Here is a 22779-nt window from a genome sequence, read left to right on the forward strand (position 1 = left end):
TCTCACTCGTTCTGTCGCTTTTGGATTTTTACCTTTATTTATTCCTTCCTCTCATCATTTGTGTGGCTTTTGGAAGGGAGCAGAGATCAACAAGTTTCTTTAAACTACTATGTTCGGTCAGAAACCCTGCACTGTTATTTCTAGGGTTTACAATCCAAATGTTAAGCAAGTATAAAATTCTATGACCCAATATCCTATGCAGAATTCCAAATAATTTGTGTAGATACTCTGCCCTCAAGGAGATAGAGCATAGCTCTTACTCCGTAAGTGCAGACTGCCCAATGTGACTGCCTTCCCATATGGAACAGTATGGAAAGTTCCTCCTGAAGGAAAACTTTCTGGTAGAGAAACCTAATCAACACCACCTCAGCCCAGCAACCATCAATATCAACCATCATAAATCTCCTGATAGCATGTGTGATGTGATAAAAATGGCAATTTGCCTCTATAATTTCTGCAGCCTCCTCTCAAACTTATAACATCAGTCTTATTACAAGAAAAATACTAAATTTCAATAAAGAGCATCCTACTATATACCTGACCTCAAAACTGTCAAGGTCATTAAAAACCAAAGTCCAAGAAACTGTCCCAGTCCAGAGAAGCCTAAGAAAACATGATGACTACATGTAATATGTGATACAGGAACAGGAAGAAAAAAAAAAAAGACAGTAGGTAAAAATTGAGGAAATAGGAATAATGTATGAATTTTAATAATAATGTATCAATACTGGTTTATTAATTTTAGTAAATGTAACATACTAATGTAAGATGTTAATAGGGGAAAACAAGGTGCTGAATTTATAGAAGCTTTATACTGCCTTCACTATTTTTCTGTAAATTTAAAACTGTTCTAAAAAGGTTTATTTAAAATATTTTTATGAAACCCATGAATGCTGGCAGTGGAATCTATTTACAGAAAAAACAAGATTGGTTTGTAGGTGTGTAGGCGTGAATGGGGTGTTTGGTTGTTAGTGATGTGGGTAACATTGGGATTCATCTTAAAATTCTACTTGGGAGTCCTAGTTATTCAACACATTTTGCCACGGTTCAGACACAGCACAGTAAACCATCCTGAATCACTTAGCCCTGCCTGTGGTCCAGCATAATAGAGGCCCTGAAGGGGGCAGAAGGCCCTTCCTTCAGAGGGTATATAGTCCATCAATGAAAATGAAGACACATCACAAACACACACACACACACGCACGCACGCACGCAGGCACACACTTTTGGTGATAAAATCTGCCTTGGGTTTAAACCTTTAAAAAGGTTTTTGTATCTTATTCTATAACAATAATTGAGTGTGTGTATATCTTTTTTAAGGTGAGGAATATTTCTGCTTTCCAAAGGCACTTAGACTTGGCACAATAAAAACTGAGTTTCTGCTTAGGTATACTTGAAGAGGCAGAACCCTTACCAAGGCATCACCACAGTAGGCATTTTAAGGTCAGATAAATTGCAGAGGCTATAGTAGTCAGGATATGTGTGTCTTGGACACCCAGTTTAAATTAGCTTACACAAAAAGCAAAGTTATTGACTCACACATGAAAGGCCCAGAGGTAGAATTTATTTAGCCTTAAACGAAGGTCAATAGAGATGTTCAAACAGAACTGTACTGGTTTACATAAATGGTCCAAATTCTAAACAAATCAGCTTTGTTTCTTCCAAATGTTCTCTATCGGGTACATTTTTACACCATAATACTTAAAAATGAAGAGAAAAATGGCTGAGATTCTCCCTTGTCATTTATTGGGTAAAACATAAGGCAAAGTAATACAAAGTAAGACATAAGGCAAAAGGACAAGCAAGGGTTAGAATGGGAGGTAAGAGAAAATCCAAAGACATTTCAAATTATACAAAGGAAAAGGGGGCAGACTGGGAGTCTTGGAAAGCTCAACTTCTCAGGCTGCTCCTGGTTCAGCTTCTCCCAACTTCTATCTCCATTTGCTCCTGATTAGATTTCTTGGGTAATTAAATCAAGGTGGGCAGATTTGGGGAGTTTGTTTTTATTGTGGACATCATCCTTTTGTTCTATAAGGTAAGGCTACACCCATTTCTGAAAAACTTAGATGAAGAAACTGAAAATAAAAAAATCCCCAAAGTAAGCTTTCTTTAAAGAAAAAGATGAAATTCAAGCATCTGGGTTTTTTTGTTTCACTTTCCAGGTCCATGTGGTTCCAAAGTTAACAGCACTGTTTCAGTCACAGAGATCAGGATCAGGAGGAAACAAGAGGGAACTGCTTTGAGACTGGCACTGGTGGATCAAAAATGCCATTTGTCACGCTAGTAACAAAAAGCACTTGCATTTGCATTATGCTGTGCTTTCTCCAATGAACTTGAGTCATCTTTTCATGGTAACAGTATTAACAATTTCGAAAGCTGGAAATGACAAGTTTCCAAATCTTATGCCACATGCTCCGAGTAGGCTTCTATTATTCAGAGAGATCAGTCCAGAAGAGGCTATGGGCAAGCCAACCAATTAACAACTACTTCTCATTAAAAACAATGTACTTACATAGGTTCAGGTTAAGTCTCAATCCAGGATTCCAGATTGGTGATGGGATGGACGAAGTGATGCAAGGACTTCTCGTCTGTGCTGCTTCAAGATTTCCTCCATAGTCCTCAACTCTCTAACCTGTACAGGCTAACTTTTATCAAAAGTTGTTTCTAATAGCATAGTTCAAATCTAAGTTCTCATACATTGGCTTCAGGAAACCATTTTGTAAGGGATTCGAGGGTCATTTTAAATAAGTTGTTTCAAAATAAATAAATAAATAAATAAATAAATAAATAAATAAGTTGTTTCTATTTAATCAATATGACTCTCTTCAACAACTAAGACACTAGCTGTTTTTTAGTATTTATTATTTAAGAAAATGATTACATTATTAGTTTCATTTTATTAATCAGACACAGAAACTTCTATATGGGAATCATTAGATCTACTGGGCACATTTTTTTCCCCCCAGAGAAGAAGGGAGAGGGAGATAGAAACATAAATGATGAGAATCACTGATCAGCTGCCTCCTGCATACCCCCTAATGGGGATCTAGCCCACAACCCAGGCATATGCCCTTGGCTGGAATCGAACCCCAGACCCTTGAGTACAAAGGCCGATGCTCTATCCACTGAGCCAAACCAGCTAGGGTTGAGCATATTATTTATTTGACACAGTTTGAGCTTAGTTTTTATATGGAACCACCAACAGTAGAAACTGAGGTTTAGGGCTAGACGTGGGTGTAAACTATAACTCTTCTGTTAGCTGTGTGGCCTCAGGCAAGTCAAGCGGCTCTCTGAGGATTACTCCTCTCCCCCATCTACCTCGTAAGGATCCTACAGGGAAAGGAGCAGAAATATTTGTAAACTATCAAACTCACTGCATGGCACATGGTAGGTGTCACATAAATGATAGTGTTACAACTACATCCTTGTTTCAGCTGAAAGCAACTCTAGTTTCTCCATAATGCTTCGTAAAAGGATTAAGTTTTTTAAATGCTGGTAATATATGCAATTAAGCTGGGTGGACCTTGAAATACATAGTATAGACTTCTATTTAGTTAAAAGTTAGGTTACCAACGTTACCTACAATTACTGACAATTTAGTAGACTGGTATTTCTTACCTTTACGTTTACATAATTGGAATCACTCTTCTACCTCAGGTTTTCAGAAACCAGGATCTGTCAAGCACCTGCCAAATACTCAGGACCAGGAAGAACGCAGTGATATGAATTATTATGGCTGTAGGTTACACATTGGATTCAAAAGTTCATAATAAGAATGGACTATGCTTTCCTGTTAGCAATCCCCAATTCATGTGACAGTGAAGCAACAAAGCCCTCGTGAACTGTGTCTCATTAGTAATGTTACAAGGCTACCAGTAGGTTTTAAAAGTAATGAGAAAAATGGTTTTTTATTACCCTTGTTTTATTAAATAATCACTAGAACTTCAATCTCGGTGTTTAATTTTCCCCAACAGTTTAGCTATTGCCAAGAAAAACAATCATTTTAAAGACTGGCATTGCAGATAACAAAATCTTATTACCTTGTACTGGCTTCTCCTTTGCAGACGGGTTCAGTAGAAACAGAACTCCCAATGTATCTACCTGGTGGCCCCTTCCCATCCATCAATACAGCAAGTATTGATCTTTGCCTCCTGAGTATCAAATGAGCCACTCACTTCAAGGAAAGAGCTGCAGCGGGAATCCTGAGCCGCAGGACTCCCCACTGCATGACACTAAACACAGCATTAGCACAGAAACGGCTGACTTTCATGCTTCTCAAATTATTTTCTTCTAGAACACCTGAAGATCACAAAGCCAACACTTCCACTTTTAAAAAAGAGTTGTGTGTGTGTGTGTGTGTGTGTTTTTAAATAACCATAGTCAGGGCAAGAAAAGGCAAACAGTATCTTTATTGTGTGTAGCCCTAACAAACATTCACTGTGTGCACATTCCAGCAGAGAAAGACAAAGATCTTTGTTTAAAATATGTTGAAATAAAATAGGTAAACAAACTCCATTATTGAATACACAAAAGGAATGTTAAATATTACTCGTTCACAGTCGAGGGCGAAGTAAAAAGGAAGTCAAATAATCATAGCGATGTTTTGTCAAAATAGCAAATGTAGAATATAGATGCAGGCAAAGAGCAGCTCCTAAAACTCAGGAGTGCGAGGCTAGACGTAGGGTAGGTGACTTAAATACCACTCTGCTTCTTGGAACTTCCCTCTGAAATCACCCCAAATTCCAAACCGGGCTCTTTCAGAGCACAACAGCCCAATGTGACCAAACTCCCCATTACTTCTGTGATATTTGGCAACTGAATGAGATGGTTAAAAAGGAATCAATTTCTCGCTGAGACAAGACATGTCTGGACCCATTTCTCCTGGGGAAGGAGTAATAAACATTAACATTCTGCGTTTTAATCTCCTAAAATGGAATTTAACCAGATAGCTATCACTGGAGATTTTAAGCACGAGATACCATGGGTAATGTTATACCTGGCCTGTAAAAAGCATTTTTCATTGCTCCCCATCAGAACTAAATGGCTATTAAACTCACCAATGCTCTTCTTTCACAACATATACATTTATGACTGTTCAGAGAACTTTATAGATTCAAATTATAGGTCCTAATGGGTTTTTGTTTCTGCTTAAATACTCAAGAATTAGACACAATATTTCTTGTCTTTACAAATGTAGAAGTTATGTTGAAACCAAAATTCTTAAGAGTCAGGGGGCCAGGAAATTTTGGAGACCTGGGACATCCCTATTTCAGTGGCACAATTTTCCCCTCATCGGCTTTTTGTGATCCCCAGCCATTATGTGTACAGTATGGTGCGCAGCTGCAGCTAATCGTCCTTAGGAATAAACAACCAAACAGCCGAGGCCAGTTCCAGGGGGCGCGGCCAGCCAACAGGGGCAGGCCCCACTTGCTCCAGAGAGGTTTTCGTGACCTACCAATATAGAGACTATTTCGAGAATTCGAGTCTACCTCTTAAAACAAAAGTCCTTTTTGATGGATTTGGCTAACATACTGTTTACTTTATTGTTTAGAAAAACCTCTGCAAACTCTCACACAAACTCTACCTTTCACCTCAGCTGTTTATGTAGGCAGAAGAAGAATAGTGAATGGACCCAAAAGTATGTTTTTTATAATATAAAGTGACATCATATTAGCAGTTCAAAAGCAGTCTTGGGTATTGGATGAATTTCATAGATGGTAGAGACAAAGTCTGAAAATCTTTTCCTCTGGCTCTGAGTCTAGATATAAACAGGAAAAGACAACCAATATGAAATAGAAAAGCATACCTTTTGCATTGGTGTTTACCCTAAAAATATCAAAAACACCAATTTTAAGACTATCATTTTTTAATGTTTCTTACAAGCCATATGTTTTTCATTCACTTTTGGAGACTGCCAACACACTTTTGATTGATCCAAGTTATCTTCCTGTTTAGTTTTAGCTTGAATGTTCCCTTTCCAACTCCTCAATACTCCTTTGTTCTTTACTTCTATCCCAATGTAGTCCAGTGCAATCATCCAACTTATACCAATTATACCAATTCTTATTCAAGGCAACTCTTCCTTGCCTTCCAACACTTTTGCTACATAATAAATACAGATTTTTTTTAATAAATTGTCTTAAAGAGGCATCTTATAATACATACAAAACATTTTCTAACGATAGAAGCTTGACTATTATCATAAAAGAAATATAAAAGTCAGCCAGAAATCCCAAGACATTACTCGATAGTGTCATATCCAAATGTGCAAAATTGGGTAATATTATTTTTTTTTTGGGGGGGGGGGTAATATTATTTTAATGAATTCTGATTCAGTCAATTGCTAAATCACAGGATACAAGACCTGGGTTGAACTTTTTCTTAAATAGTTTGCATGGGCAGACACTATGCTGGGCAGTTTCCTGTCTTGTCAAATCCCTGGCAAGCAGGAAGCAGGAGGAGGTACTAAGCAGGGCCCATGGTTCTTCTTGAACTGCGCTGCTCCCTGCTGCATATGACAATGGCTCAGCAGCAGACGGGTAATCCTCAGAAGATGGGGAGAAAAATCACCACAAGGAGTGGCTGGCAGGAAACAGTGTGCTGTCTCCTCAGGTGTTTCCACAGGGGAAAAAAATGTAAAGGCAAATATGCCAAAGAAATTCCTGAACCAACGAGAAACAATAACACAATTCTCGGTAATAATCTACTCTTCATGAAACACTCATCTGAGAGAAAAAAAAAAAATGCCTACTAGTTTTTAAATTCTAAATGGAAAAACAACAAAACCACAAATTGCAGTCATGGAGGTAAAATGCAGATGAAATGGAAAACATTCTTTTGTCACTATCTCCCCCTTTCAACTGCCACTTGACTGTGGACGCTATTTCACTGGGCAAACAGAAGGTCATATACTGTACCTTTGATCACTTTGGAGTCTCTTACTTTCATTAAAACAGGAAATAAAAAATTTGCTAATCAATACACCAAAAAGCAGCAAAAATCCCTGGGAAAGCTCTACAGAGATAATTACAAATTTGATTTTACCAATAAAGATGGTTGAGGGAAAGGAAAAATAAGAAAGGTGGCTAGAAACTGGTGCCAAACCAAAGTAAAGGATGAAGTCTGGTGCTTTTTCTAAACTCCGGTCCTACAGTAGCGTTTTTCAATACTTTTCAGAGAGAAGACTGCTATGAATTCGCCCTATCACTCCAATCCATCTCTCCCTTCCCCTGTTTCTCTCCACTCCAAAAAATGAAAGGGAAGAAAGCATAATTCTGTTCAGGACCACACAGTGGACAAGATGGTGGCAAGAGCTACCTGCTGAACTAGCTCGGGAGGGAGGGAGATGATCACATGGCTCTTTTTAGTTTTAACAAATATGAACAAGGACCAAGGTCATTTGGCAGTTGTGTTTTAAGTTATAAATGCACAACTTACTTCATGAATTAAATCCCTTTTGACAAACAATGAAATAAAGTCAAAATTTAAAATAACAATATTTACTTAAAAGAAAAATGGAAAAAGAAAAGCTTCAAAAGTAGAGTACGATAATGTGCAAAGTACTGGAAAGCAGGCATTTTTACCAAAGGGCAATGTCGCTAGGGCACATGGACTGCAGTTATCAACAGAAAACAATGAAATATAAAGATGCTCGCGAGAACCAGTGAAGACGGGAAACGTCGGCCAGGACACCGAACAGTGAGCAGGTGCTTCGGGAGTAGGCTCTGGGGAAGGAGGGCCCTGTCCCCGGCCCTGAGGGGGTGCGCAGCCAACCGTCTGGGCTCCAGGGGGGAGAGTACAGCTGGAAGAATGTGAGAACAGGGCACCGCTGCAGCCTCCAAATAAGTCTCTAGCTGCCACTCCCAAGTGGATCTGCTTTCCAGACTTCGACAAGGCCTCCTCAGGAGGATCTGCTTTCTGACGGGTAGTAGTAACGGTACAGGAAACCTAAGAGAATGGCGCCTATGATGGGGAAAATCCAGTATGACCAGCAACTAGAAGTTGGGAGGAAAAGCAACAACATCATGAACATTTTACACCAAACATTCACTATCTTTCAACATTCACATTTTAGTATTTATATGAGTAAAAGAGTTCTGATTTACTTTGGGAATTCTAACTGCTTTTCTCACACAGTAGTTGGAGAAGAACAAATATCTGGGTTCTGTTTTTACAGTCATATTAATGGCTCTTTTGGGTTATGGGATTATGGTAGTTTAAATTTTTCTTCTTTGTGCTTTTTCACATATTCTACATTTAACGCTTTAAAACAGAAAAAAAGCCACCATTTTATATGTATATAATTATAAATTTAGAAGTATTAACATCTAATACAACTACTGGCAATAACTGCCTCACATGTAAATTTAATCCTCACAATCCTATGAAATAGGTTCTACTGTTAGTCTCATTTTCACATAGGAAATACAAATTTGCACCCAAAATCACAGCGTGAAGTTAGTAAAGAAGTCTGATTCCAAACCCATCCTATTAATTTCTAGTTAAGTTTGGACACTAACAAATCTGAGCGCGCGCGCGCACACACACACACACACACACACACACACACACACACACACTTTGGACACTAATAATTAAAAAACACACATGCACACACATTGAACATGTTACTAGTTCTAATAAAGTCATATAAGAGATTTTCCTTAGGAGTTTCAGAACAGTCATCATTCTCCTTAAAATAATTCTTCTTCTCTAATAGAGCTTATTAGCACTGCTGGTTTAAAGGTGTAATTCCATGACCCAAATGACCTGGCTGCCTGTCTACTTAAGACATATGCAGTTTTGGTATTAAAGATTTTGTAGCTGATAAAACCAGCTTAGGTTCAATAATAAAAAGTATTCTCTTCGCCTAAACATGCCTAGCACTTTGTACATTTAAGTATGGCAAAAGCTGCTCTGGACAAGGTTAGCATATAAACCAGGTAGCTTTGTTTTAAAAAAAATTATTTTTTAAAGCAAGGATCGTTGAGAAAACAACGAAGAGAAATTTGTCAGTACAAAAGACCAAGTGATAACCACTGTATGAATATACCAAAATGAATTCATTCATTTTATTAATGGTTATTTTCATTATTTCTTCCCATATTTTAAGATCTTGAATAATGCAGTGAACATTCCTGTACGTGTTTCCTGGTATACTTGTGCACATATTTCTCTTGAATACATCCCTAGAAATGGAATTGCTGGGTTAAAAGTTATTCATAGTCAAATTTAATAGATAGGCCAAAACCGGTTTGGCTCAGTGGATAGAGCGTCGGCCTGCGGACTGAAGGGTCCCAGGTTCGATTCCGGTCAAGGGCATATACCTTGGTTGCGGGCACATCCCCAGTGGGGAGTGTGCAGGAGGCAGCTGATCGATGTTTCTCTCTCATCGATGTTTCTAACTCTCTATCTCTCTCCTTTCCTCTCTGTAAAAACTCAATAAAATATATTAAAAAAAAAAAAATTTAATAGATGATGCCAAACTATTTTCTGAAGTGATTGTGCCCATTTATATTCCCCTAAGAAGAGCCTAAGAATCTTGGTGATTTACTTCCTAAACAATTCCTTTGATTTCTAAAATTTAAAATTTTTGCCCATCTGGTAAGTATGAAATATACCCAATAGTTTTAATTTGTACCTCTCTGATGATAAGTAAAATTAAATCTTTCTTTCATGTGCTTATATTTGTGTTTCTTCTTCTTAAGGTTCTTAAGTTGTTTTTTCCTCATATTCTACTAAGTTATTTTTTAATTGATTTGTAGAAATTCTTTATGTATTCTGCATAATAATTCTTAGTTTTATCTATAGCATAAGTCTATTCAAAGTTTATGGCTTTCAAATTCTTTAAGCATAAGTCCTTAATATTAAGGAAGCTAAATTTGCTGTTTCCTTCAAGTTAGCACTTTTCTAGCACTCTGTCCATCACCTCAAATAAAAAAGACACAACACTTTTGGGGGGGGGGGCACATTTCCTCTCTCTCTCTCTCTCTCTCTCTCTCTCTCTCTCTCTCTCTCTCTCTCTGAAATGCTCTAAGTGCAACCTAAGAAAGGTAAAACCGGTAGCTATGTAATCTCTATAAAGGTTTTTACAAGTCCAGGATTCCACAGTCACCTCAGGTAGAAGCACTTAAGGAATGGTAAACATACCTTTCAGAGCTGTATTACTGATATTAGTGCAAAGTAAGCAAGCTTTTGAGAAAACCCAAAGTTCTACATATGACCGCAACACATAATTTTTTATTCTGTAAAATGTAATAATAGTGCCTATTTACAGGGTGATTGGGAGGATTAAGTGACTTTACGTTTTAAGTGGAAGTTGCACAGCTCAGCTGAGCTGCAGAGACTGGGCTTGACTCAATAGTAGTTACTTGTCCACACATACAGCCTCTTCCTGAGTGTGGTTCCAACTTGATCTAAAAATTACTCAAGGCTGCTTTTGAGATTACTCAAAATGATTAAGACTGTAAAAATTAATTTTGCTAATGCTAAGGAACTTCTGAATGTGCAATAATTTTGGCCAAAAGAAGAATTAACTGTCAAACAGTATTCTTAGGTTACGTCATACATGTAGATTTATGGAAGAACCTCTTGCCAGACATATTGAGCAGAATGAAGTGAATTAAAGGGATACTAACCTTCTGCATGTATCATTTTTCGAAGGGTCCTGAAGAAGATGCATATTCAAAAATGACAAAACAAAAAGAATGAAGATTAACAGAGTACATAAATCTTCTTGAATAACTATATAAACTCTGTAGCTAATGACAGAACTTCACCTTTCATGCAATTTGATGTCTACAAATCTATATGCGATGGGAGTACTGGGAATTTTATTTCTGATAATATACTGGTACTCCTTAGTGAAGAACCATTAATGAAAGCATAAAGAAATGACCTAAACATTCTTTAGATGAAAAAAAAAATGCTACTGATAAAATTATATTGAAATGGACCAATTTGTAGTCACAGCGATACATCTGGTTTAGTAGGGCTTGCCACTGGCAGTAACTAAGATTAAATATTCTGAAAACATATTTTAAAAATAAAGTGTTGTCTTGTGACATATAAATTAACTGTGAAATGCTCTATAGCATGGAGTTGATTGTTTTGTGGCTTACAGAAATGAACTGGCTTACTCTCTGAAATCATAATAATTATGATTAGAGACCTTAGAGCTTATTTCATAATGAAAAGGGGAAGAATAAAGTAAATGGAAAGAAAATACCAAAATAACCTTAAAAACAAAATTTTGACAACAAAAAGAAATGAAGTACACTTCACACTACTAGTACAGCATGGATGAACCTTGAGAACATTATGCTAAGTGAAATAAGCCAGATACAAAATACCACATATTATATAAGTCTGTTGGTATGAAATGTTCAAAATAAACAAATTTAGAGGCAGAGAGCAGATCACCAGTTTCCTAGGGCTCAGGGGAAGAAGAGTTGGAGAAAAATTGAAAATGACTGCTAATGGTTTAGGGTTTCTTTTTGGAATGATGAAAATGTTCCAAAATAGACTGTGATTATGGTTGCTGAAAACCCTTAAAAATAAAATTCTGGTGAATTGGATGGGATCTGAATTATCTATATAATAAAAGCCTAAGCGACCATTACAGCAGAATGTCAGTTGGATGGCCATCCCACAGGGTCCCGGACAGCGAGAGGGTGCAGGACAGCAAGAGGGTGCAGGCCGGGCTGAGGGAACCAGCCGGCCCCTCCCCGCTCCCACATGAATTTTGTGCACCGAGCCTCTAGTATCTTAATAAAGCTGTAACTAAATTTTTTAAATTCAATTTAAGTAAATATCAAATGAAGTTATTGATTCTATTAATTAACTGTATACTACAAAAGACCCTCTTACTGCCAGAGGACAATAACCCACTAGTATAGGCTACTGCTGCCCAAAATATCATCTTTGCCAATATGTAGAAACACTCCAGGGTGTGAACACAGAATATTAACTCTGCTTAACCCCCATATCAGTATTCTCCCAGGATTTTCAAAAATCCTACATACTGGCCTAGATACTTTAGAGCAGACCATGAAATGAGTTTTAATTTCATATATCCAAGACACTGTCATGCAAATGAATACATGCCCCAAACCTGAAAGAAATTAGCCTACAGGCAGGTAAAATTTCCAATAAAAGTTTTTAGATAAACTATATTAATATACTAATACACTTCACTAAGACCTTGATGATTACAGTTATCTGAGTCATATCTACTAGAACAGAACAAATTGGGCTAATTAAAACATGTCACAGATCAATCTTTGAGAAATACAACAAATGTTTTACAAATTTGGAAGGTAGTGTTAGTGATGATGGTGTGTGCAGCAAGTTAATTTGTAATGTTGCCTTTTAAAAATATTCCACTATAGCAGTCAAGAAATAATTGAATTCCATCAAGAAAATGTCCATGGTCTTTTATGCTTTATCCACATATAAACCAATGATTTATAAAACAAAAATTGTGGAGTTAGTATATATATTTTTTAATGGGATGATTTTCAAGGTTTACATGACAGCACTATAGAGTAATAGATGTATTATGATGTTTAATCTGCAACACATTAAAAGCCATATATATAATTCATATAAATGGATTCTCTAAATTTCAATGCTTTTAGCATCTTTTATAACCAAAACCTTATATGTGTGCTAACTAGAGTGAGTCTTAGTGTAGTAAACAAACTGAGAGAAAAGAGAAAGAGAACCAAATCATAATGCTGAAATTGTAAGTTTCTAATAAGCATTAATAAAATTTTAAATGTGTATGTTTTTTAACTAAATATTTCAACCCGTTTGAAAATCAATCCATCCCGCCCTGGCTGGGTGGTTCAGTTGGTTAGAGTGCTGTCCCTATATGCCACGGTTGTGGGTTTGTTCTCCAGTCAGAGCATATAAGAATCAAGCAATTAATGCATAAATAAGTGGTACAACAAATTGAAGTCTCTCTCTCTAAAAATCAATCAATCAATACATAATTAAAAAAAAAAAAAAAAAGATCAACCCTTCCCTGGAGTCAAAAAGACCAACTTCCCTAACATTAGAGAAAAGAGAAAGAGGCATGTTTTCTCTTTAAGATACTGACAGCCAAGTAAATGCCAAACTACAGTGACTCCACTTTTAATCAACTATAATGAAAGAGTTATTTAAGACACTGCTCTTAGTTAGCCAAGTACCCCAGCCAAGTTTGGAAAAGAGACAAAATAAGTTATTTTTAAATTTACAAAATTAAAAAAAATAAAAAAAGAAGGTTCTATTAACACAAAACCTTCCCTCACCTCCACCTTTCTGGCTTTCTATACAGTTTCTCAATTCTCATTTCCACTCCAAAGCTCTGTGCTGAATCTAAGGAATGTTTAAGTGAAATTCCTACAGTTTATGACTGACTTTAATTTATCCCTTTGGGTGTTCTGGCTGGTTATGTTCTTGCCCACATTTTCATTTACACGCAAGATCTTTGGAAAAGAGAACAGTGACTGCTCTGGATCTGGCATGGAAAGTAGTAATTGCAGTACTATATGATTTTAGTTACAACAGATCAAATCCAAAGTTCTAGCCAAAGACTTACTAAGTAATTAATAAGCATGTTTTTTTATTCTCCAAGGAGTTTGGAATATACTTCCAAAGAACCAAACTGCTTTAAGTCTACTCTGATTTTAGTTCAAAATGAACAGAAATTACCATGGGATAAGAACACACACTTAAAAAGTGGTGTTCTGTCACCATAGGAAACGATGTGAATTATGATTATAATGCATTAAAATATACAGAAGGGGCATTCTAAGTGTATCTTTAGTCTAAATAGTTTACATTCAGACTTTCAAGGGTTTAAATAAAACAGAAATATATTATAATATATACAAAAAGTTTATGTTTTAATTCCTCAATTGGGTGTTTGCTATTCCAAGAGGATTCTAAATATTTAAAATTAGAAGTGGATTTTAAGCCACAGGACACCTTCAGCAAATTTAATGAGTGTTTGGGTGGTCTGGTAGTTTTTACAGCTTTTTATTTAGAACACGTTGGTATCTATGTGGCCAGTACCTATAAAAAACAACTCGGGAACTTTTGGCCTCAGACACTACTGGAGAGGACTTTTCCTCCTTAATACAATGGACTTTTACCATGAGCTATCGCTATATGAATTTTAGTATTAAGTTCATCTTATAACATAAAAAGTTTAAGTACTGAAAGTACATGATTTCAACATTTTAATCCCAACAATGACACAGAAATGTGGTATGGATCTTGAGGACAGCCTTCTCATGAAGGTTCTAATCCTATCTAATAAAAGAGAAACATGGTAATTAGCCATACCTCCACTACCCTTCCCATTGGCTAATCAGGGCGATATGCAAATTAACTGCCAGCCAAGATGGCGGCCGGCAGCCAGGCAGCTTGAAGTGAACAGGAGGCTTGCTTGCATCAGTGACGGAGGACTCCAACGTTCCCTGCCTGCTGCTGCCGGCCTCTGAGCTTGCAGTTTGAAACACTGTTACAAATATAGAAGCTAAACAAAACCCCAGAAACCTGCTTTCAGCCAGCCGGGATCTCAAAGCTGGAGTTAAAACAGTGTTTCGATTATAGAATCCAAACAAACCAGATACCTGCTTTCAGCAGCCGAGGCCTAAGAGCTGGAGCCAAGCTTCAGAGCTAAAGCTGGCCCAGAATAAAAAAAAAAAGAAAAGGAGCGGTTGGGAGCTTCAGTCACCCGCCAGCCTGAAAACAGCCCTCAGCCCCTCACCCAGACTGGCCAGGCACCCCAGTGGGGACCCCCACCCTGATCCAGGACACCCTTCAGGGCAAACCAGCCGGCCCCCACCCGTGCACCAGGCCTCTATCCTATATAGTAAAAGGGTAATATGCCTCCCAGCACCGGGATCAGTGGAGCCGCGAGACCTCCCAGCACCGGGATCAGCATGACAGGGGGCAGCGCCCAAACCTCCTGATCACCCTGCGGCTCTGTGTGTGACAGGGGCGGGGCCACAACCTCCCTATCCGCCCTGCTCTGTTCGTGACAGGGGAAGGTGCCCCAACCCCCTGATCAGCCCTGCTCTGTGCCTGATAGGGGGGAGCTCCCCAACCCCCTGATCGCCCTGTGGCTCTGTGTGTGACAGGGTGCGGTACCCCAACCCCCTGATCCGCCTGGCTCTGTGTGTGACGGGGTAGAACCATAACCTCCCCGTCGGCCCTGCCCTGAGTGTGACAGTGGTGGCGCCCCAACCCCCTGATCAGCCCTATCCTGAGTGTGACTGAGGGTGGCATCACAACCTCCCGATCCACTCTGCTCTGTGCATGACAGGGGGCGGCGCCCCAACTCCCCAATCAGCCCTGCTATGAGCCCGACCGGGGGCTGCACCTAGGGATTGGGCCTGCCCGCTGCCACCCAGGAGCAGGCCTAAGCCAGCAGGACATTATCTCCCGAGGGGTCCCAGACTGCGAGAGGGCATAGGCCGGGCTGAGGGACCCCCCCTCCCCGCCGAGTGCACACATTTTTGTGCACCGGGCCTCTAGTCCTATATAACAAAAGGCTAATATGCAAATCGACCGAACAGTGGAAAGACCAGTCATTATGACACGCACTAACCACTAGGGGGCAGATGCTCAACAAAGGAGCTGCTCCCTGGTGGTCAGTGTGCTCCCACAGGGGGAGAGCCGCTCAGCCAGAATCCAGGCTCACAGCTGGCGAGCACAGCGGCGGTGGCAGGAGCCTCTCCCGCCTCCATGGCAGCACTAAGGATGTCTGAATACCGGATTAGGCCCGCTCCCCATAGGGGAGCGGGTCTAAGCCATCAGTCAGACATTCCCCAAGGGCTCCTGGACTGTGAGAGGGCGCAGGTCGGGCTGAGGACCCCCCCCACCTGAGTGCACAAATTTCATGCACCAGGCTTCTAGTGTACTAAAATTTCTTTCTGGATGAGAATACTGTTTAGCAATTACTGTCTTCAGAGCATATATCACTAGAGTCAGCCCAGTCAAGGAAAAAATATTTCCCTGTCAATAGGGGCAAAACTCAAGAATGAAAAACATCCTCTAAAACAGATTTCTACACAACTCTCTCAAGAACCCATTGTGATACAATATATATGACATTACCGAAAAATTAAAATTAAAACACTCATAGAATGATTCCTACAGAGACCTAAGAGAGAAAAAATTGTTATAACATTGGAGGGCTGATTTAAAATGAATGTTACCTTGTCTTCTAACACCTTGTTTTGCAAAACTACATATCATTTCTAAATAGAAGTCTACAAGAAGATATTAATCCTTGAGATCCTTCAGCAAAGGGTATTTGGTCTTTCAAGAGTGATTTTGCCATTACATTCTATGATTTATTTCAAAAGATTATGTACAAAATACAAATGTCAGACAAAAACAGGAACAAAGTAACCTGACAAAATTCTTTGGTAAATGGCAATCACTACTCATCTACAGGACTTCTACCTCCCCATTCCAAACTGTAATAGATTAGGTTGTAAGTATGATAGGAATATTCAAGAATTCTTAAAAGGAAAATTTTAGTGTAACGTAACCAATAACTACATTACATAAACAATGTATCCTTTTCTCCCATAAGAGAAGGTAAACTGACTGTTATATATGGATAATATGTTATGTATGTGTAATAGAAAACTGTATTTATAACACAAGTAAGTAGCAGCTGGGAGAAAAAAATGTATATGACTTTAAACCCAATGTGTGGATTGCTTCTAGTATTATGTGAAATTTACTGGATTTCAAAAGTTAAACTTAAGTTTAATAATTAATTTTAAAAATCTTTTAAAAAATGTTTAAGTCTCTATGGAGACAATCTTGTTTTTTTATAAAAAACAGCACAAATCCTGTTACAGCAAATGTCATTTCATTAAAACTTTCGTCTATGAAATACTAAATATCTATTTAAAAGAATGAGGAAGGGAAAAAAATTTTTTTAAATAAAAGAAAAAAATGACCCGGTGAGGTTGGGATGGCCCCGGTGAGGTTGAAACGGCCCCGGTGAGGTCAAGACAGCACCGGACCTCACTGGTGAGGTCAGGATGGCCCCGGTGAGGTCGGGACAGCCCCGGTGAGGTTGAAATGGCCCTGGTGAGGTTGAAATGGCCCCGGTGAGGTCGGGACGGCCCCGGTGAGGTTGGGACGGCCCCAATGAGGTTGAAACAGCCCCGGTGAGGTTGAAACGGCCCCAGTGAGGTTGAAATGGCCCCGGTGAGGTCGGGATGGCCCCGGTGAAGTCGGGACAGCCCCGGTGAGGTCAGGATGGCCCCGGTGAGGTCAGGACGGTCCTGGTGAGGACGAAACGGCCTCGGTGAGGTTGGGACAGCTCCAGTGAGGTTGGCACAGATAATGGGGACCAGTATAGACTGATGAACAGGGGTAGATACAGAGGCAGAGCAGCATTGAACAGACTGTCAAACTACAGTGGGAAGCCTGGGGAGAGTTTGGGAGGGGGGGAGGTTAAGAGATCAACCAAAGGACTTATATGCATGCATACAAGAATAACCAATGGATACAAGGCACTAGGGGGTAGAGGAGGCTGAGGGAATGTCGGGGGGGGGGGGGGGGAAGGAGACATATGTAATACTCTTTGTAATACTTCAAGAAATAAAAATTATTTTAAAAAAAAAAAAGAAAAAATGAAAGAATGAGGAAGATCTTTATGAACTGATAAGGAACAATCACCAATATAAAAATGTTTAAGTAAAAAGAAGCAAGGTGCCCTAACTGGTTTCGCTCAGTGGATAGAGCGTCAGCCTGCGAACTCAAGGGTCCCAGGTTCGATTCCGGTCAAGGGCATGTACCTTGGTTGCGGGCACATCCCCAGTAGGGAGTGTGCAGGAGGCAGCTGATCGATGTTTCTCTCTCATCGATGTTCAAACCTCTATCCCTCTCCCTTCCTCTCTGTAAAAAAATAAAATATATTTAAAAAAAAAAAAAAGCCAAAACCGGTTTGGCTCAGTGGATAGAGCGTCAGCCTGCGGACTGAAAGGTCCCAGGTTCTATTCCAGTCAAGGGCATGTACCTGGGTTTCAGGCACATCCCCAGGGGGGATGTGCAGGAGGCAGCTGATCGATGTTTCTCTCTCGTCGATGTTTCTGACTCTATCTCTCTCCCTTCCTCTCAGTAAAAAATCAGTAAAATATATTTTTTTAAAAAAATGCTTGAAGCTTGAAAAAATGTTAAAAAAAAAAAAAAAAAAGAAGAAGCAAGGTGCAGAATAGTATTATGAGATTTTTTTTTTAAGGAAGGGATAGCTGCTCTATCTATCAATTGAAAATCTATCCACCCATCCATCTATCCATCAACCTATTTATACTTATGTGTGCACAGAATCTCTCTGGAAAAGTAAACAGGAAAATGGTTGGGGACCAGAGGGAATCACTTTGGTCAAGTTATTGGGTCTAGTCATTGTAATGAGATTTGACTAGTGAAGTAGGTGAACTGTCACGTAGGTAATATCTGTTGAATAAATGAGACATGGTACCTGCTTTTTTGGTCAGGATAGCATATGTATGTACCTTAATCTCCTGAACTGATGGCAGTGATAAAACAGCTAATCAATAAGTAAATGCATACTCAAAAGAGAGATTTCGTGGACCACAAGGTGTCTAGATTACTTGCAGTACAGTAGGCAGGCAGGCAAACTGGCACAGAAAACACTAAGTCTGTTTCCAAGACAAGTTTTCATAACCAAAAGCAGATCAGGAAAATGGTAAGTCAAATATGAATAGAAGGTTGATGGCTCTCAGCATGGGGACTGATCCGGTAAGGGAGAGTCACAAAGACAAACAGGTTTTTTAACTAGCTAATTATCTTTGACTGAAGCAAATAAAAAAAAAATTATCTATTGCCATATCTGTTTTCTAAGATTTTCAGTCTTAGTATTTTAGTATTTCAGGGCCTTGAACCTCAGGTATTATAATCTCAAAAGAAAACAATGATAACCATCAATTATTTACCTGCAAAAGCAGTATGAAAGGTAGTTTCAAAAAATCTGGGGAAAGGTTCCTGATTTATACTCTGAAATTGCAGTGTTTGGGTGTTTTTTGTTGTCTTTTGTTATTGAGGGGTGGAGAGGAGTTTCAGACAGGAAAGATATATGGAGCTGTGGAAGGAGAGGTGGAGAAATAAAGGAAGGGAGAAGAAGAAGTAAAATGAGAACTATCCCATAAGGCAGGCTTTTTAAAAAATGGCTTATTTATAGAGGTTCAGAAACTCTCTTTTTTTTTTTTTTTAATATATTTTATTGATTTTTCACAGAGAGGAAGGGAGAGAGATAGAGAGAGTTAGAAACATCGATGAGAGAGAAACATCGATCAGCTGCCTCTTGCACATCCCCCACCGGGGATGTGCCCGCAACCCAGGTACATGCCCTTGACCGGAATCGAACCCGGGACCTCTCAGTCCGCAGGCCGATGCTCTATCCACTGAGCCAAACCGGTTTTGGCAGGTTCAGAAACTCTTAACCAAAAGAAAGTATTAATAAAATTAACATTACATCTATTTCTTCATGGTGAATATTTAAACTAGGACAAAAATTATTTTTAAAGAGACACCTACATCCTAGACACAGAAGTGCCTATTTAAAACCTCCGTAAGAAATAAATCTGAGGGACCAACAATTTCTTCTTGGGCCTGAAATCAGGTTAAACTACAGCTCTATGACAACCTATGTAGGTGGTCTTGAAAATTTTCCAAAAGGCTTTTTTGCTTGCCTGATCTGCTGAAGTACAGCAGTGTGACTGGAACCACTCAACTGCCAGACTCCCTTCTTAATGGAGACTGTCCTTTGGGTATAACATTCAGGAGGAAAACAGATACTTGAAAACACTGCCTTTAATCAGTTTAACCCAGGCAAGAGCCAAACTACATTTGGAGACTTTTAAATTATTACAGAATTTGGTGAGCCGAAAGGGTTTCTTCTTCTATATTTATTACAAAAGGTTCCAAGCCTCAACAGTTTTAATTTAACTGAAACATCTCTCCTTAATTCTTTGACCTATAGAAGGCAGACAGTGCTTTTCACAGAAGAGAATTAATAAAAGTTCCCCATGTTTCCTAATAAAAGACCAACACATCATTCAGCAAAAAATCTGGTGCTTGGCTACCTGGGTTACTTTAAAGGCAAATTCCAAAGTCCTACCTCCAGAGATGATGAATCAGTAGTAATGGAAGCCCAGGAAATATACATTTCAGAAAACATGCCAAAGGAGTCCAATAGAGGTGGCACGAGCAGAATTTGAAAATCACCACTCTCCATTCCTATTACTACATACTGTATTACCAAGAAAGGAAAACAGCAACAAGAAGCAATTTGTAGACTTCTAGACATTATAATTCCAAAAATGTTTTCCCTTTTTTTTTTTAAATTTGTTGATTGATTTTAGGGGGAGAGGGAGAGAGAAAAACACGGATTTGTTGTTTCACTTATTCATTCACTGGTTGATTCTGGTATGTGCCCTGACCAAGGACTGAACCCACGTTATTGGGATGATGCTCTAACCAACTGAGCTACCAGGCCAGGGCCTCTATTGTTTTCATAGAAAGGGTGCTCTCATGGTTCCTGTGCAGAAGTGAATCATGGCTCCCAGATACAAGGCGCATCTCTTGTACAAATGGATTATCCCTTGAATCAAATGTTGACCTCTGAGAGCAATGTTTCCCCGACATAGTCAATAAACAAAACCAGGCTAGTTCAAATTTTCTCTCTTTTTTTAATCCTCACCCAAGGATATTTTTTATTGATTTTAGAAAGAGAGGAAAGGAGAGAGAAACATGGATTGGTTGCCTACCACAACTTAGGTATGTGCCCTGACCAGGAATTGAACCCCTAACCTTTTGGTGTATGGGACGATGCTCCAACCAACTGAGCCACTCGGCCAGAGCCAAATTTGTTCTGAATTAGAAAAGTGAGGATTCAAGAATGGATGGTATATGTGTTAGGAGGGGAGGGCAAACAAACCAACAGTGCTCACAAAGCATTTAAAGAACCATTTCATCCCCCTTCATAAACAATTCAACAGTTCAGAGTAGCAGAAGATAGCAAGACAGAGAGTTAATTTACACACTCTAATTGCAGGGCAACAGATGGCAGACATTGTCAAGCAATCTCGGGTTGAAAGAATTCTTGTGTCTAGGCCAACTTCAACTGCTGTGTCGAACATGTTAAAAAATTCCAGCTCAAAAAAAAAAAAAAAATTCCAGCTCAATGAGGAAAGGGAAGGAACAAGGTAGAAGGGGGGAAAGGAGAAGGAGCATCACTCCCATGATGTCCTAGGCATCTACTTTTAAACTGCTGTCCCTTTAAATCAGAAGGCAGTGTAATAGCTATCTATCTGATGGACAGAAATCAAGGAAAATTGTGAGGGAAGAAAGGGGGTGAACCACCCAGCTTGTGGGAAGCAAAAAAGGCTTTCATATTTTCTTCCTGTTACATTATGCAGTGCACATTAAGGTTTTTGCTGTATCACTGAGTAAATGGGAAGGGTTGGGCCCATCTGATACTACAAGGTAAAAGGATTAAATTTGGGAACTAGGGACAGAAAGGCCTGTTCTAGTCAATTACTTCCGTCTATAACGCCTTCTAAGACTTGTAAGAGAAAAATCAACTTTTCAATTCTTTTTCCAATACAGACGCAATTATTATCACCTACACTATTTAATGTAAGACTAATAAATTATTTTCTACAACAGAGCTCATAAACTAATTTCTTTCAAAACCATATAGGGCATGGTGTTAGAGTTTCAATTTTTTTAAAAAATTAAATAGAAACATGAATAAATATTTCCTACTGTTCAAGACTCAGCTATTCTTTTTTCCTGAGATGGCACAGAGTCCAAATTCCTGAAAAATAGGATTTTTGCTTGGGGGAAAAGTAAACACTTCTCTTATTAAGATAATTTTTTTTAACAGCAATTCTATGTGAGTAAGTAGAAATATAAACACTTGAAACACACAAGAGAAACAGAGGACTTCTTACCTTGCTACCACTTTCAGGTTTAAGGTCATTCTGTTAAAAGAGGAAAACAAATAGTATTTTAAGACATATCCCAATGAATGCTCACATGTGCTTGTTTCTAACCTTGGAACATGGAAACGAATTCCCTAAGAGACATCAGGGTCTGCAGAAGGGTATGCCTGACCCTGAGCAGATCAAGGTCTCTTGTTAGAATGGTATGGTTTAAAAAGTCCAGTTACCATCTTTAGAAAGGAATTTGCAAGAGCAACCAAACCACTATATTAAGTAGAGATGTTGTTAACTACATTACAAAAATCCGTCAATCGATTAAACAAGGACATCCACAATCAGTTTCCTTAGCTTTTCAGAGATACTACATGTGTCGCTTTACAAACAAGACGCTGTATCGTTGCACAGTGAGGCCAGGTGATTCTGGAGAAAATTTAGCCTGATGGCTGGGTTGAATGAATTTCCATTGTTCTGTGGCTGTTCCGGAGCTTTCCTCCCCATAAGCACTCCTAGCCCAATGGGTTCTTACCGGATGCACATCACCGATATAGTACTGCTTCAGCATTTCTCTGGCATCAGAGGAGTGGCCAACATCTTCAAAGCTTTCACTTGCATCTGCACCAGCTTGTTCCAGCAGAACCTCTTCTCCGCCAGGATGCTACAAGGGAAAGATAGTTACTGAACAGAGGGCTCTCTGAAAAGCAAACCAATAAAAGTTGTTTTCCTCTCTCCTCTTTTCCCTTCTCTCCCTTTAATGGAACCAATCAACACTGTATGCCACCTGATAGGATGC

The 22779-nt window shown here is 39.0% G+C and overlaps 1 protein-coding gene across 2 annotated transcripts in view; it reads right to left on the reverse strand.

The window, feature by feature from the left end:
• Positions 1–4390: 4390 nt before the first annotated feature.
• Positions 4391–22779, reverse strand: part of LOC132217409 (cytochrome b5 type B) — a 28750-nt gene continuing 10361 nt past the window's right edge. The window contains exons 2-6 of one of the 2 annotated variants that reach the window (XM_059667615.1): positions 22516–22644; positions 21999–22028; positions 21087–21197; positions 10638–10666; positions 4391–7994 (exon numbers count right to left, since the gene is read on the reverse strand). In XM_059667615.1, the coding sequence (XP_059523598.1) occupies positions 7901–7994; positions 10638–10666; positions 21087–21197; positions 21999–22028; positions 22516–22644 (393 nt within the window). In that variant the 3' untranslated portion in view covers positions 4391–7900. The remainder of the gene's footprint in view (positions 7995–10637; positions 10667–21086; positions 21198–21998; positions 22029–22515; positions 22645–22779) is intronic. The other variant, XM_059667616.1, reaches the window with a different exon arrangement.

This window comes from Myotis daubentonii, chromosome 15 (genome assembly GCF_963259705.1).
Source record: "Myotis daubentonii chromosome 15, mMyoDau2.1, whole genome shotgun sequence".
Taxonomy (NCBI): domain Eukaryota; kingdom Metazoa; phylum Chordata; class Mammalia; order Chiroptera; family Vespertilionidae; genus Myotis; species Myotis daubentonii.